At 35.6% G+C, this 15,417-nt stretch overlaps 2 protein-coding genes across 2 annotated transcripts; one reads left to right on the top strand and one right to left on the bottom strand.

Annotated features, from left to right (window-relative positions):
* Positions 1 to 1,313: 1,313 nt before the first annotated feature.
* On the bottom strand, positions 1,314 to 5,895 carry LOC132555846 (2',3'-cyclic-nucleotide 3'-phosphodiesterase-like). The gene is made up of 3 exons (XM_060220205.1): positions 5,749 to 5,895; positions 2,961 to 3,636; positions 1,314 to 1,900 (listed from the first exon to the last, which is right to left on the bottom strand). The coding sequence occupies exons 1-3, from the start codon at positions 5,893 to 5,895 to the stop codon at positions 1,314 to 1,316; spliced, it is 1,410 nt and encodes a 469-aa protein (XP_060076188.1).
* A 1,772-nt stretch (positions 5,896 to 7,667) lies between these two features.
* On the top strand, positions 7,668 to 12,820 carry LOC132555860 (deoxyribonuclease-1-like). Its single transcript, XM_060220220.1, has 7 exons — positions 7,668 to 7,808; positions 8,660 to 8,748; positions 9,229 to 9,315; positions 10,159 to 10,265; positions 10,775 to 11,045; positions 11,802 to 11,898; positions 12,617 to 12,820. The coding sequence occupies exons 1-7, from the start codon at positions 7,668 to 7,670 to the stop codon at positions 12,818 to 12,820; spliced, it is 996 nt and encodes a 331-aa protein (XP_060076203.1).
* The last annotated feature ends 2,597 nt before the right edge of the window (positions 12,821 to 15,417 follow it).

Genomic DNA, 15,417 nt, shown 5'->3' with positions numbered 1-15,417 from the left:
TCACTGAAATGATTTTGATGTTTGTTTATGAAGTCTAGGGACTTTAAAAGCACCTTTGATTGTAGATTCATTGTACAATGAAAGTTTGTGGAAATAATTATAGTTATAAGAGCTTCCCAAAAAAACCCAAGGAAGTCTTCAGAACACTACAGAAGGATTCAAATTCAGTATTACTTTAGGTAAGGAAAATACAAGAGGGTTTCCTAATAGTAATACAGATAAACCAAGACTTCTTCCAGTTCTTACTGGGTCAATTAGGAAAACAACTCCAAAAGAAAACTGAAGCATCAGATTGAGACTGGATGAAAAACTTGGCCTACTATAAGGTTGATTTGTGAAAGGTTTTTCATCTCCTTATCATGTCCTATGTCTAGGTGTTGTCTGATGTATGAACGTCAAGGTTTTGGTGACATCAGGGGGTTGACATCAGAGGGACATCAGGGGATGACATCAGAGGGTGACATCAGAGGGACATCTGGGGATGACATCAGGGGATGACATCAGGGGATGACATCAGGGGGTAAACTGGATACACTTATGGATTGGAACATTCTGTAGAGATGTCCAAACAGTACAATAGTTTTAGAAGACAGCTCCTAGGCCTAATTGTGCCTTATCCTATCAGTGGTGTAAATGGAATTCGTCACACTTTACAAGCTGGCTCTTACCTGTCTGGATGGAGGGGGTAATGGGTTGATTCTACTGTAAGTTCTTGAATCCAATATATAGCTTACTCAAAGTCAGGGGGTTGGCTTCCAATAGGGCATTCAAATAGCTTTGGCTCATCTGTTACCTCATCAGTGAATACTGGTGTTCTGGTGACATTAAGTACTAGTATAAAAGTCTACGGAACAGAAATTATATGGGTTTATTTCTGGATAAATTCAGTATAACACTTAAACACTACAAAATGTCTGAAGAAAATTATATGGGACGAAAAGATGACAAAACTTGTCTGTCTATCAACCACTGGAAGTATAGAAATAGGGTGAAATATACTATCAGTGTGAAGGTTTTCACTTCACTCATCTGAAACAACTTTCACATCATCACCATCATAAAGCAATTATAGAAAACTCCAGTACAACGAAACTGCAAATCTCAATAGTCATAATATGTGTGTATAAAGCTCAACTTACAGAGTAGAATGTTGGAAAATATCGAAAGATCATACAAATTAGTACAGAATAGTAATTAATTCCATGGACAATCTTGAGAACTGTTAAATGTTAATCACCAAAATGTAATAAAGATATGGCTATCAATTCTGGATAGTGTTTCTGTCAACAGAAATGATAGTCTTGTTTACAATTTTAATAAAATCCTGAGAATAAAGTACACACTCTGATTGGGGTCGAGAGGTCAACTTCACAAAAATCTTCCCCTATATGCCTCATACTGCCATATTTAGTCTGTGTACTCTCAATATTTTTAACAGTCCTTAAATTCTTCCATTCAAGGTCACAGATATCTAAGAGGTCAAATGTTGTCTGGACATTTTTTACACCATCAGCAGCAGTGATGGTTATATGAGCACTTCTTCCCCTTTCCAGGGTATTAGATATGGTTTCAGGTCCAAGGGAGTTAACTCTATTAGCAGAGGAGGACCTTGCCAGAAATTTGTCACGTTCTTCCTCTTCTGGTTTGTCAAAGAGTTTACACTGTGCTGTTGTGAGAACCACCCTAGCTCCAATGGTACGAGGTGTGACTGTAATTCCAGTGATTGTAAGCTCGAAGACTTTACCACAGGCGGCTTTCACATCCTCCCGTTGTAGGTATTCAGCACGTCGTGGGACAGGTTTTTTCGGATTTCCAATGAATTTGGCAGTGCAGTGTAACAAGCATGGTGTTTCTATGCTTTCTAAGCTGAAGTATTGGTAAACCATTTCCTCAGTCAAGTCTGAAAAGTCATGCAGATATTTCAATATTCAAAAATATATTAATCTATAACTATTGTTATATGTAATTATTTCATACATATTTCAAATACATGTATCATGTACAAAAGATGAGAACTTAAGGTTTTCAACTTAAACATTTAAAAAAGTTATATAAATCATTCAAAATGAAATGATATCAAATAAACATAAACAGGTATTCTATTATGAATTCAACAATTTTTTTCCTATTTATCTACAAGTTTGGTTTGAAAGATTTCAAAGAGAGTAATGGAAAACAATTTGTTCCATATGATCCAATGAAAATTTGAGTTTGAAAATCATGTCATCTAAACACCATGTGGACACAATCTGTAAACATTCATAACAGAAAGGTCAGGTAACAATAATACCTGACTTAAAATCCTTTTCCACTGATATGAAAAATAAATTAAGTAACACTACTCTGCATTTTGTTTTGTCATGTGACCCATGAATCCCACGTGGTATTCAGATAAAAAGAAAATTGACAATGTGTGTAATGTATGTAAAGTGTGTAGCTTACAGGATACAAACAAATAACCTCCCGATATTACAGTGATGTGTAGTTACCAGGAAACGTTCAGTTATACTTTCATCATCTCTAATTACAGTTGCTTCACAATACGATAGTAGCTTTAACTATTAACACACATGGGGTTCAGTATCGCCAACTCACCTGATTTCTTCATGTCAGTCTGATATTGACCATATCATGACCTGCTCAAAAATTCTAGATTGACCTGTTTTTTCCTTACTGTAATAAGTTTTTATCAGTTTCAAAATAATTTTTTGGACCATATATCGTCAAGATAATGTTCAAACATAAATAAAACATCATCTAAATAAACACAGATGTGAAAACTATAAGTAGAATTCCTTATAAGATCTTTTTCCGTGACGACCCTTTTATGTACACATCAATGATTTTGAAGGCTGTGACCAGATATGGTATAGAAAGAGGTTGGTAACACTGAATGCTAGCTCTATACATACAGAAATACTTGGTAGATAAGTCCACATGTTCAGCTGCTGAACACTTACCTGACAGCGATTCTATGTTAGGGAACATTTTGTCTCTAATTTCTGGATAAATTTTCACTGACTCAATCACACATTCTTTTGCTATATTTTTCAGGTGGACGGAGTCACTAACAGTCAGAAACCATCCAAAATAGTATGGATCACTTTCTTGGTATCCTTGGAGTTTCTTTCTTATATCTTCTGCCTTTACTCCGTGACTGTTCCGCCTGGCTAACTCTTCCGCATCATAGCGCCATTTTGTCCGTGGTTCCACAATTATCACAACATAATGGTTTGCCTTAGCCATTTCTACATAAGCTTTCATTTCCCAACGTTTTGTGTTTGTATTGTCAATGACAACAACCTTGTTACCACGACTACATGCTGCCTTTGCCTTATCTTGACAGTCCTTGTGAGCGTAAGGTAATTGGCTAGCATTGAACTTGTACTGACCATCTTCTGACATGAAGTAGTTATCAGCAGAACACACAACTGTTGATTTGTATAAAGATTCTATCTTACGAACCAGGCTTGATTTTCCACTTCCAGGGGGGCCCCTCATTATAAACATCGTCTGACATTTTTGAATATGATTAATGGTTTTTTGGTCTCGGAAAAAAGCGAAATCTGTTGTGTCCTCTGGATCTGGCACATGTTCTGTTTTTAGTAAGGCAGGAGGTTCCACGTGTAAAGTATCCTAGAAAACAAAAAAAATAATAATATATATTTGTTTGATGATCATCGCAAAACCATGATACACCATATTTATAAAGTACAGTATTTATCCTCATAAATGTCCATATTGCTTAGTAAGAGTTTATACAGCTCTTGTGGGTGGTTTACTTGTACACATTTCATCAAAAGCACTTAGCGAATATAATGTAAACACCAGATAACATATTCTTTTAAAAATAAATAAATCAATCCTAGATGCATGTCAATTTTTTAAGTTTTTGTCATATTGGCGTATATGTAAATTAGACACATTGTCTCATAAGATACAATCTATGCGCTGCATAAACGTTATGTTTGCATGACCTTTTTACTACTGATTCAGCTGTCAGCAATGCATGATCTCATTGTGATACTTAATTGTGTTATCATTGTACTGATATTTAGTAATCATAAGAAGAGCTCTACTGAGATTAAGTTATCGCTTCAAAACATGATTCAAGATAAAAATTCTTGAATCTTGTTTGAACAGAACTGCCAATTCAGTACTCAGATGCCTGGTTACCAACAGAGGATACTTGAACTGAGGTTTTTCCAATGTCTGGGCTAGAGACAAGATTTCTCTAGTCAAGTAGTGCACTGTGGCTAGCATTTTACTAAGATTATGTGGCAGTGTTAAATTTTAGACCTTTTTTATTAAAAGGTATTTAATTCACCATATTTGAATAATTTGTTGAATAAAAGCTACTAAACTTATAGAGTATTTTCTGGGAGAAAATGTTAACTTCAGACGTATGTCCAACGTTTGTGATGCTATTTTTAATGTCTTGTCCAACCAGTTCGTCCCGTTCGTCATATTGTTATGTAAATGTCTTGTCACCTGTCTGCATTTTTGCCTGTGCACCTGTTTGTCTTGTATCGTCATTCCCACATCGGACATCGAACTGCTCACATTCTGCTTACATATGGACAGCAGAGGCAAGATGCATATTTTTAAAAGCGTATGACCAGAAGTAATCACTGTCAGAATTAGTGTTTTTTTATTAGTATTCGACCCCTGTCAGACTGATAGGGTAGGTATTTTATTGTAAGACTAATTTACATGTAATTTACAAAGATAATGGTAAATTCTTGCTATTTATCATGTTTCCGCTCAATTTGGATTTATTTAAAAGTTTGCGTAATGATAATTGTAAGCATTACGGAGATTGATATTTTTATCTTTTATTATGACAAATTAATGTCCATTGTATAATGTAAAGTATTTAATGCGTAATGTATTTGTGCACATATTGGTTATTTGTGTTAATTGTAGGGTCTTCTGTATATTGTCCAAAAAATGTTGGAAATGGAAGAATGGAGTTAGTCTTCAATTCTACAAAATTCTACGTAGCTATGAACCTGACTACAATTATACATGAACATGTTCCCTCTCCAGGAAATAATTTTTCCTGGAGTTTTCTGGAGTAACAGCAATGCTAGTGCAAGTATTCCCGAGCCCTGACATGGGTGCTTATATAACAGTGGTCATTATTTATTTCAATAACTCCACTAGGATTCAAACCTCTGGTTTACTAATCTGACATTTAATCGATTGTGCTGAAGAGAAGTTCTCTCCATCTGCAAGGTATATTTAACAAGAGTTACAGTAGTCAACACACATGTGCAGTATAATGAAAAGCACTGATTGAAAATCTTAAACTTTCTTAAATATTTCAGGTAGGTTAATCCAGTTATTAATGGTCATTACAGTTATATACATGTAGGTCAAAAGGTAGATTGGGCTGTTTAATGAGCGCCCTGGGGGAATAAATGTCCTGTGAATGTCCTAAATCAGAATTATGTTTGCTTATTGTTAGGCATGTGTGTAAAGTGCACAGTACTAAAAGAATTATCTTAAAGGTTTCATTAGCAAACGCGGGGCAAGCTTAACGTCACAGAACACTCTCTCCTATATAGCAGCCATATATACTGTTACATGTTCCGTGTTAACTGCCAGCAACGTTGCATTTCAATACTCTCCAGATGGTTAATGAAAATGTTTTTGCATGTTGTTAAACGTGGGTATCAAATGTCTCACAGGACAATAATTGATTAAAGAACTACAAACAACAAACGCTGTCTGTGTCGATATTACCTCGGATCTTTCTTCCTCTATCACGAACTCGAGTCTCTGTGATGTGGTTGCAGATTGTGACTGTTCCAAATTTTCGAGATCTGCAACCTCATTTTCATCTGTTTTAACATGCTTATAGTCTTTTCTTTTTCCACAGCAGTTCCCCATGCTGACCACTAGTTTTCAGACCTCGAAACGGACCAAATATTGTCTTATGTCAATTTGTTTTGCAATGTTGACACACAGAAACGAAAACGGAAATGGTAGCCTAAAACTAAATTTAAAACCACAAATTGAAAATTAAAATCCGGATATTTATAGCAGTATATATTCACAGAATGCCGGAGTCAGCTGATATTTCATTCAACACATACATCTACTTTTTATAATATATCTTTATATAGATATATGTAACCAAGCCGTTTGAAAAATAAATAATGTTCAAAATTTAATTTCTTCCTGATTGATAATAAAACCCACCGCCCACCTTCCTTAGTCATCAATGACCTAAATATCACTCGATGAACCACAGGTGTCGTCATCAGTTATATATCAACATTACACGAAAATGTCTTAATAAAGATATAACTTTCGTGTGCCATAGTGTTGGAAAGAAGAAAAGAAGGACTTTGCTCACTAATTTAACAATATTTCTGCCGAAATGAATACCATACATTTATTTGAAACACAATGAAGGTCTGCGGACCCCGGAAGTAAACAAAAACCGTGTCCTGCAGTGCTAAATAAAGAGGATGCTGACAGATGTGGAACTTGAGAAAAGACACAACATATCCAAATACCAACAAAAGGTAAATACAAAAATGTAGTTTCCTCGAACACTTTCGTTTTTTCTGATTCTACCAGTTAATATCCTGATATTCCTTTAAAGTGTAAAAAATGAATTAGCTCCCCTTGGGAGGTTGAATGCCATTATGTGGCTTTAACGGTTTAGATGGTTTAGTAGATGTCTTAACATTGATAAATTTGCATGTAAACTAATATAAATTGTGTTTTTGAGAGTTTATGTGTTGTTTCTCATTCGTTAGTCTAAACAGTTTATCGTATTTTTCAATAACCAATTTTATGGTGGTCACACTGAACAGAGCCATTGCGGGAAAACATAAAATATAGGGAAATAATTACCTTTATCCAAACTTAAATTTAATAAAATCAGTCCAAAACATGATTAAAAGAAAGATTTACATGGAGACTCATGAAGAAAGTACCATGAGAGTAATACCACGTGTTCCGGAAGAGTAAGCGCCTTCGATACCTGCCGTGTTAACTTGATCAATCCAAGTACTTAGAAAGTAAAATACGGTTCTGAAATAAGCAGCAGGTATACAACAGCGGAACCCTCCGCCAAACTAACGAGCATTAAACACGGCCAGCTTCTCATCACAAAAGGAAATAAAATATTTCATAGTGAGATCACTGTCATCACAGTAAAACTCGCCCATGTTTTTCATCAATCCGCATCTGTGATTATATTGCTTTAGTAGAAGTCCCTATCTGCGATTTCAGTGTATCGAAGAGAATCAATAAATTTTGTATAAACAGTTGGTATCAGCTCCTTAGGGCGATAGAGGCGGTGCCAATTTCATCAAATTAAACCAGGTGAGCGATACAGGCCTTATGGGCCTCTTGTTAAAGTTTCTTCTTTTTTTTTCCGGGAATACTAGAAAGAAGTAAGGACGTTAAAATTGATCTGATGTGAATGGACATGACTCAATTTCGTCTTGTATACAGATGTATATGAACAATCAAAAGTATTCACTGAAACGTATACTTGTGTACAAGGAAGTAAGTGTGTTTTGGGGAAATACCGGTGTAACAATATCAAGAAAAAGATCTTAAAATATTATCATTCATTTCAGAGAGGAAAGACCTAGCCACTAGCCAACGTGTAGTGTAACATACCATACAACATCAGTATGAATATGTGGTTGTGGACATGGCCCGTTTTCTTCACGTTCTGTTATTCGGCAAGTGTGACGGGTCTTCGAATTAGCGCATTTAATGTAAGGACGTTCGGACAGAGCAAGTCCGGCAAAACGGATGTCATGGACATTCTGACAAAGGTAGGCATAGAGGAATTCGCATATTAGTCATACTAGCATAAACTTTCTTCGCTTCAGTCTCATTAGGATGTTATATTTTTGATACCCTCGGTGCATAGGATGTGATGAGACATTCACCGTTAAACATATTTTATAACGCTACATTGCCCTTCTGTCTACTCGAGAATTTTTTATCGTAACGTTACAAGTCTCAAAACCATTTTTAAACTGTTGAGATTTATAAAATTCGAGGTTGTCTGAAAGATGTTGGTCTATATTATGGACTATGACTTACAATTTTAATTTTTGTGATAATATACCCATTTAAGATTTTTAACATTTGTCTTTTGCCTTTTTGTTTGTTTCATATTATTTCCTTTTTGGATCACTGTGTGTCTAACCGGTTGGTGACCCTAATGACCTTTTATGTTTTGTCGGGCCGTTAAGATAATCATAATAATAATAATTTAAATGTCCATTTCTGTGATCCTCACTGAAGTTGTAGATAGCAATATATAGAAGAGTGTTATTTCAATTAGAATGTCTTAAATAGATATGTACGTTTAATATATTTTTTATTACATTTTTGTAATTAATTTTTTACTGTTTTCCAAACGTTTAGTGAGATTTGTGTAGGATAATACTGTGATATGGTATTAGTGAGGGATTATTCTGACGTTATATCGACCTTACAATGGTCTGGAGGGGTTGAATACCAAATCGATATACAACAGTCAATAGGACGTCAGTAATTTTCGACTATACCCGTAACGGTGTGTCATTGTGAGTTCATCTTTCCAGAGTTATCATTCCTTTTGGTCCAGATATAAACTCGTCTCATTAATACACATTGGGTTATATCTCATATTCAGATTGTCCTGAGATACGACATCATCCTGATTCAAGAAATACGAGACAAGGCCGGAACAGCAATCCAGAAATTGCATCAACTGGTCAACGAGTTAGTATAATTATTTGAGCTATAAGTAGTTTCTTAGAAAAGTTCGGCGAAACTGAAAGTGAACTGCTTGGCTCTTTTGGGGTCCAACTATTAGCCCGCCCCGGAACTCTGTATGGTCAGCAATTGGTCAAATATTCTGTGTAAAAATAATGTAAATTATTGATCCTTATATGATGGTGATCGTTATTGTTATGTGAAAGGTTGTCAAGTGAAAGTTTTAAAGTCAATCACGTGACCGTGAATCCTTTTCCAGTGAAGACTTTATTATCAAAACCTATTACTTATATGGCAGGAAAGACAACCTAATATTGAATTGTAACATAAAAAAAAATATTTAAAGCTTCCCCACCCCTGCTTCTTTGGCGCCGCGATACAGTTAATAAGCCCGCACAAAATCTTATGTTTGAAATAGCACTCTATATGTTACTGACATTAAATGAATTCTTCTTCCTGTTTTTTTTTTTTTTTTTAACTTTTAAGGAATCCGGACCGGATCAACTATAACATGACCATTAGTGAGCGGCTTGGGAACACCATATCTAAAGAACAGTACTGCTATTTCTACAGGTATCAAACATACAACATACATATCCACCCAATCATATTTCGTTTAATAATACTCTGCAATCATTGACATTTGTTGGGGGTTTTATTTTCATTCCTTCATGGACACTCTTAGTCCACAAAATCAAATGTTCACGAACTGTTAAAATAAGTATCAATATGTTTATCGAGTTATATATATCCACGAAATTAAGTGTTCGCAAATATTATTTTAATAAACACGAAAATTAAGCCCGCGAAAATATATGAATTTACAATAAAGTTAATTTTATTCCAATTGTCGCGAATTTTACGTACGCAAATTTATGTATTTCATGAGTTCGCAAAATATCAACATTTTCTGATAGGAAAACCAAATGTAATTAAACCATTCCAATAATAAAATAAGGCGGTGTTAAAAAGAAAATAAGGGAAATATTAGCTCCCTCTTTGCTATCAGACAAATTGGAGTTACGCATGACAACAAGACAACACCATATTGAATATACTGTTTTACATTGTCTTCTAGAATATTATGCTGTTACCTTGTAAGAACCGCTTACAAAACTGTGTTATATACCAAAGTATAGAAAGCCACAAATATTTGTACATAAGAATTATTTGATTAAAATCATCTTATTCAACCTATGTTTTATTTGCATCCAAACAGGAAAATCGCCGAATTTCAACGCAGTGACTAGAAAGCACCGCTCTGATTGGTCATTATTACGAAAGTTAATTCATCACTGAAAAATCTCTAAAGATTTCGTATATGATGACTGCAGTGATGATAGTTTTTGGTCAGATTTACAAATTGGAATATTTCACTGGCAAAAAGATAAATAAATATACCTTATTTTGGAACAGGACTGATCGTGTAACAGTGCTTCGAGCGGAAGTCTATGATGAGGGTGGTAACAATACTAAATTTGAGAGGGAACCTTTCCTGGTGAAATTTCAGGCTAGTGTTCAAGGTTAGTACCTTAAACCAAGCACAGACTGTATAGATGATGTATTGTGTCTTCAAGCGTAAATATTGAACTGATATTTATCTGAGCATAGGTATATGTCCGTAAAAAAAAGAACGAAAAGAAAAACGCACGCTTTCTCTTACAACAGCATAAAACGTTCTATACCTTTAAGATGTTGTGTATTTATCTATTTATTTATTTATCTATTTATTTATTTATTTATTTATTTCGTGTTCGGCTAATGGTTTGATCTTATTTTGGTTTTGTTCTTTCTGTTTTTCAGAATGTGTCAATATTAATTATTTTGTTATGTAATCATTGTCTGGTATATTATTCAATCTAATTTTGGAGAAGAAAACATAACGACAATGAAGGGAAAGTACTTCTGGATTACATGTAGTGTTGCTACAAGGGAAGATCGTTAACCAAGTATTCTATATTACCCTGTGATGATTCAGTACATACATTATCAACACCTTCTTTTCATTTGATATATTTCTACACTCCTACAGGTTTGAACACATTCGTGCTGGGTGGACTTCACATCAAACCGGATCATGCTGTTGAAGAACTGATCGAATTAAGAAATGTCTTCGACCAAGCAAAAACTGTGTTCAATACAAATGATATCATGATCATGGGCGACCTCAATGCTGACTGTTCTTATGTCCCCAAGAAAGACTGGCCATCTATCACGCTGAAGACAGACACTGATTTTCATTGGTTGATTGGTGATGACGTTGATACAACAGTGAAAGCCTCCACTGATTGCGCGTACGACAGGTGCGTTTATCCAGAAAAGAGATTCCTCATATTTGGCATAGTGATATATAGTGATGTGCCATCATGCTAAGCTAAATCTGACTTAATAGCTAACGGTTAGCCAATCTTTCAGTAAAGGCTTTGTCTCCTTTTCAGGTCAAACATATATCATTATAACTTAGAGTTAGAATTCGCGTTTGTAATCAATATTCATGTTGTTGACACGTGTCTTTGTAAGATGTTGTGGACATGTGTCTATGTAGATTGGTCTTGGCATGTGTCTGTGTAGGGTATTTTGAACGTGCCTGTGAACGGTGTTTTTGTCAAGGATTTGTTTTCAGCGTTGTGACCGTGCGTCTGTATAAGGTGTTGTAGTCACGTGTCTGTATAAGTTGTTGTGGACATGGGTCTATGTAGGGTGGTGTTGGCACGTGTCTGTGTAGGGTGTTGTGAGCACGGGTCTTGATTGGGTGTTGTGGACACGTGTCTGTGAAAGATGTTGTGGACATGTGTCTATGTAGGGTGGTGTTGGCACGTGTCTGTGTAGGGTGTTGTGAGCACGGGTTTTGATTGGGTGTTGTGGACACGTGTCTGTGTAAGTTGTTTTGGACATGTGTCTCTGTAGGGTGTTTTGAACACGTTTCTGTGTCGGGTGTTGCCATTTGTGTGTGTAGGGTTTTGTGATTCATGTTCCAGGACCGAACATATTTAAATGGTCAGATATGAATTCAGTTACGTACATTGAATCATTAAATAACATTATCTTTATCTTCCAAGGTTTATCTTGACCGGAAATGATTTTTTATCTGCTGTTGTTTCCGGAAGTGCCGACATCTTCCGCTTTGATGACGAATATGGTCTTACTGCTACTCAGGTAAGCTGTTGTTAATTTTTCTAATGTTCAATGGCTACTTTCGTGTCATCTACTGATTTCGTCTGTTACGGACTGACTCGTGTATCAACTGATTGATTGGTTAAGTGGTTTATTTTACCTATCAAATGACCGCTTCCTGTATCAAGAGGCTTCATGGACAAACAACTGAATTCGTGTATCCATCAAATGACTGCGCATCATGTTGAACGACTGACTTCTTGAATTAAACGGCGGACTTCCTTATCAAACGGCTGGCTTCCTGTTCAAGCGACTGACTTCCTGTATCAAACGGCTGGCTTTCTGTTCAAGCGACTGACTTCCTGTATCAAACGGCTGGCTTTCTGTTCAAGCGACTGACTTCCTGTATCAAACGACTAGTTCCGTGTATCAAACGTCACACTTCTTATATCGACTGACTTTCTTATTGTAAGAATTTGATTTCTTCAATCTGGACTAAAATGATAAAAATATTAGAATACAGGTGCAACATATCGCGACTTATGTAAAACTAATCAAACTAAAAAGAAAACAACAACTTTCCGGAATTGGGTTACTTCCCCTTATTGCTGTGCCTTAAAGCTGTATTTATAATTAAGCACTGTTATTGACTAGTACCGTCTTATTCAACACAATTGATATTTTCTGTCCTCGCAGTGAAGTTACCATCGAAAAGCTCTTGCGCACTATCCAACGTTCTCTTTTTGTTTTGATTTTTCAGGCGGAGCAGGTTAGTGACCATTACCCAATCGAACTCGAGCTGAAGGATATCCCCAATGACATCACCACACCGAACGGTCAGTGCGCGGCCAGAATCGATAAGCGCTTGCTGTTGATAGCACTGTGGTCAGCTTTAGTTTTCCTTCAGTGTCCGGTAGCTCCGAAAGACAACGGAGAAAAGAAAACTATTTCGATTGACAACTGATTGGTTCATATTGTCGCGATCTCAAAACATTATTATAAACAAAACCTGCTAACGATTGTTTAATGTGTTTATTCCAACCTATTTAGTGCAACGAAATCTAAGGATTAATGTTAATGATATTCCTAAGCTTTTTTACAGTGGAATCTACATATCATGGTTGCCTGTTGTCACACATAAACTTTTTTGTTGTCATGTTGAATTGATGATGTGATATTTTTATAGAATGATTATTAAGCGTCTAGCGTGCCATGATTTACTATGTACAAGTATTATGACGGATCTCGTTCTCCTCAAGCTGGTGAAGGATCATGATTTTGCTATAAATTATTTACATTTGCATGCGATGCTATCACTACTCCGGTCCCCGTTTCATTAATTTTCCTCGAGGAAATATTAACTCACCTAGAATAGCATTGTGTAAGCTAACGATTAACTTAAATCAAAAGAATTTTCCTTATATAATGGACAAGGAAATTTCCTTAAGGAAGACTCATGACACTGGGCCAGAAGGAAGTATGGTTTTTGATATGATATCAGTGTGTGATCATTACAAAGTCAATGTGGGCATAGAAACGACAATAGTTCGCCGTCAAAATGGCTGTTCCGCTCGAGGTGTTACACTGTTGAAAATGATTATTTAATTTAAAATCAACTTTTTATCTACATAAGACAGCAACATGAGTAAGGAATGTAAATATATTTCATGAACTGTCGCGCGCAATATCCAGCTGTAAAGCTGTGTCATTTATAACGGCCGTGAATGCCGTATTACAAAAAGTAAATTGCTTAAAACCCTCTAAACTTTCTGTAAATGAGAAAATAGTTTGGTGTTACAGAAAATGCCAATGGTCCCCGGTTGAATATTATAATGTATTTTACAAGAGTCTCAAGGATAAGGATTATGTGATTGATGTCTTTATTTTTGCTACAACTATGTATACAAACCGAACTATATCTGATATTTTTCTTAATGAATGTTAAGCCTTGTTACAATTGTATTTACTACTTACAATGATATTTTTAATCAATTTCAATGTAAATATTGTAATGTATTTCAGTTACTGAAGTTGGTTATTTTTTTGTGATTGTATCTGTACTTCTGAGATTACGGATGCGCCCTTGCCCTGCAGGTCGAGGCAGAGATGGTTGTTCCGGGTTCCAGAATTCAATTGACAAGCTGGCATGTGGTTGATTTTAGTGGATAACTCTCCAAACAAATGTGATCTTACATGGCTGGGAAATCAAGTTTTGTTGAATGTTTTATCTATAAATATAAGAATCGATTTTACAATCTTTCAAAGAGTGCATTGCGGTTCCCAACATCTGTAAGGTACCGCAATGCACCTTGGGGAAAAATGAAAATTTTTTTAAATCAATTATAAATTCAACATTTTCCTTTTACTACGGCGGCACAAAAGGATGTTACAACAGATATATCAAGAGATCAAATATCTATTTCTGTCCCCGCTGCAGGTCGAACTCCTCCTCATGTTACTATTCTCTTCCACTACATCGTTCTTCAGCAACGGGTTTGTTTGAAGAGTCATAAACAAGTGTGGATAATTGTATGAATGGTCCTACTGTAACATCCCTGGGTAAACAGGCCCTTTCCACCCAATACTGTTTCTGGTCGGGCCCCATCGGTCCAACGCCGTCGCTCCCGCGAACTCCATATACCTATCGATCTGACTCAAAAATGGAGCTGCTGTCGTCTAGGTGAATGGCGAGTGCGTTACGCTAAGGTATTATATAATGATTATCAATATAAATCTTATTGTATTTGTATACATTCCGGAATCATCCAAATCAATTGATTTATTTATTTATTAAAACCCTATTTCCAATATTGTTATAACTTTGTATTAATTTTCTGTCACTTTTTCAAAGTGCCAGTTTGATGATAAATGTTTTTTTTTTTTTTTAAAGTATTTACTTATTTTTGTATTTATTAAATATATTACGTGTAAGTATTGTCATATTTGTTTACATTTTTACCAATTTAACTTCATATTTGTCCGGGGTTGGGCAGGGGGTCGTGATTGCGCAGTTAGAAGAGTATCGCACTTTTCGAAGATCCGAGGTGTATGGTTCGATTCCTAATTTAACGTAAACAATTTGTGTTTCTCAGGACCAAAGACCTTGCTGAAGTCCATGAACAAAACACATGACCACAGTTACTTTTGATATTACATGTTGGATCTCCCGCATGGTGTTCAGTGATGTAGCAGCCAGCTACAAATCACGATAGGTGTGTTCCGCAGCTACTACATCACCATTACATGTATTCCACCTGTACATTATGTAGCAATTTTTGCCTGTTTCACATCTTACATTCTGCCTTAGAACAATTGTGATGTGGACAATCTTTATATTACAATGATACATATTTTATTTCTAAGATTCTATTTGATATTGTCATCGGTTATTTTGTATGTTCCATTTTATAGATATATGGATATTTGTATTCCTTACTGTATAATTATCTTATGCATTGAATCTTTACGTAGTGACCATCATAAATTACAGCTCTCTATAACCAGAGAACCTCTGGCTTCTACACCACACGCTAACTGGTTTGATTGACAAATTGTTTGGTA

Source organism: Ylistrum balloti, unplaced genomic scaffold (genome assembly GCF_031769215.1).
Source record: "Ylistrum balloti isolate Yb309-2 unplaced genomic scaffold, AGI_CSIRO_Ybal_v1 Utg370520, whole genome shotgun sequence".
Classification (NCBI taxonomy): Eukaryota; Metazoa; Mollusca; class Bivalvia; order Pectinida; family Pectinidae; genus Ylistrum; species Ylistrum balloti.
Note: the sequence above shows the minus strand (reverse complement) of the source record. Positions and strands in the feature narration are given on the sequence as shown.

Excerpts from the sequence above, each read along its gene's own strand:
- LOC132555846 (XM_060220205.1), bottom strand. The coding sequence starts at position 5,895 with ATGGGGAACTGCTGTGGAAAAAGAAAAGACTATAAGCATGTTAAAACA. Across the intron at positions 3,637-5,748 it reads TAGAGGAAGAAAGATCCGAG|GATACTTTACACGTGGAACC; the intron begins GTAATATCGACA and ends TTTGTTTTCTAG. Across the intron at positions 1,901-2,960 it reads TAACATAGAATCGCTGTCAG|ACTTGACTGAGGAAATGGTT; the intron begins GTAAGTGTTCAG and ends ATGACTTTTCAG.
- LOC132555860 (XM_060220220.1), top strand. The coding sequence starts at position 7,668 with ATGTGGTTGTGGACATGGCCCGTTTTCTTCACGTTCTGTTATTCGGCA. Across the intron at positions 7,809-8,659 it reads TCATGGACATTCTGACAAAG|ATTGTCCTGAGATACGACAT; the intron begins GTAGGCATAGAG and ends TCTCATATTCAG. Across the intron at positions 10,266-10,774 it reads ATTTCAGGCTAGTGTTCAAG|GTTTGAACACATTCGTGCTG; the intron begins GTTAGTACCTTA and ends ACACTCCTACAG.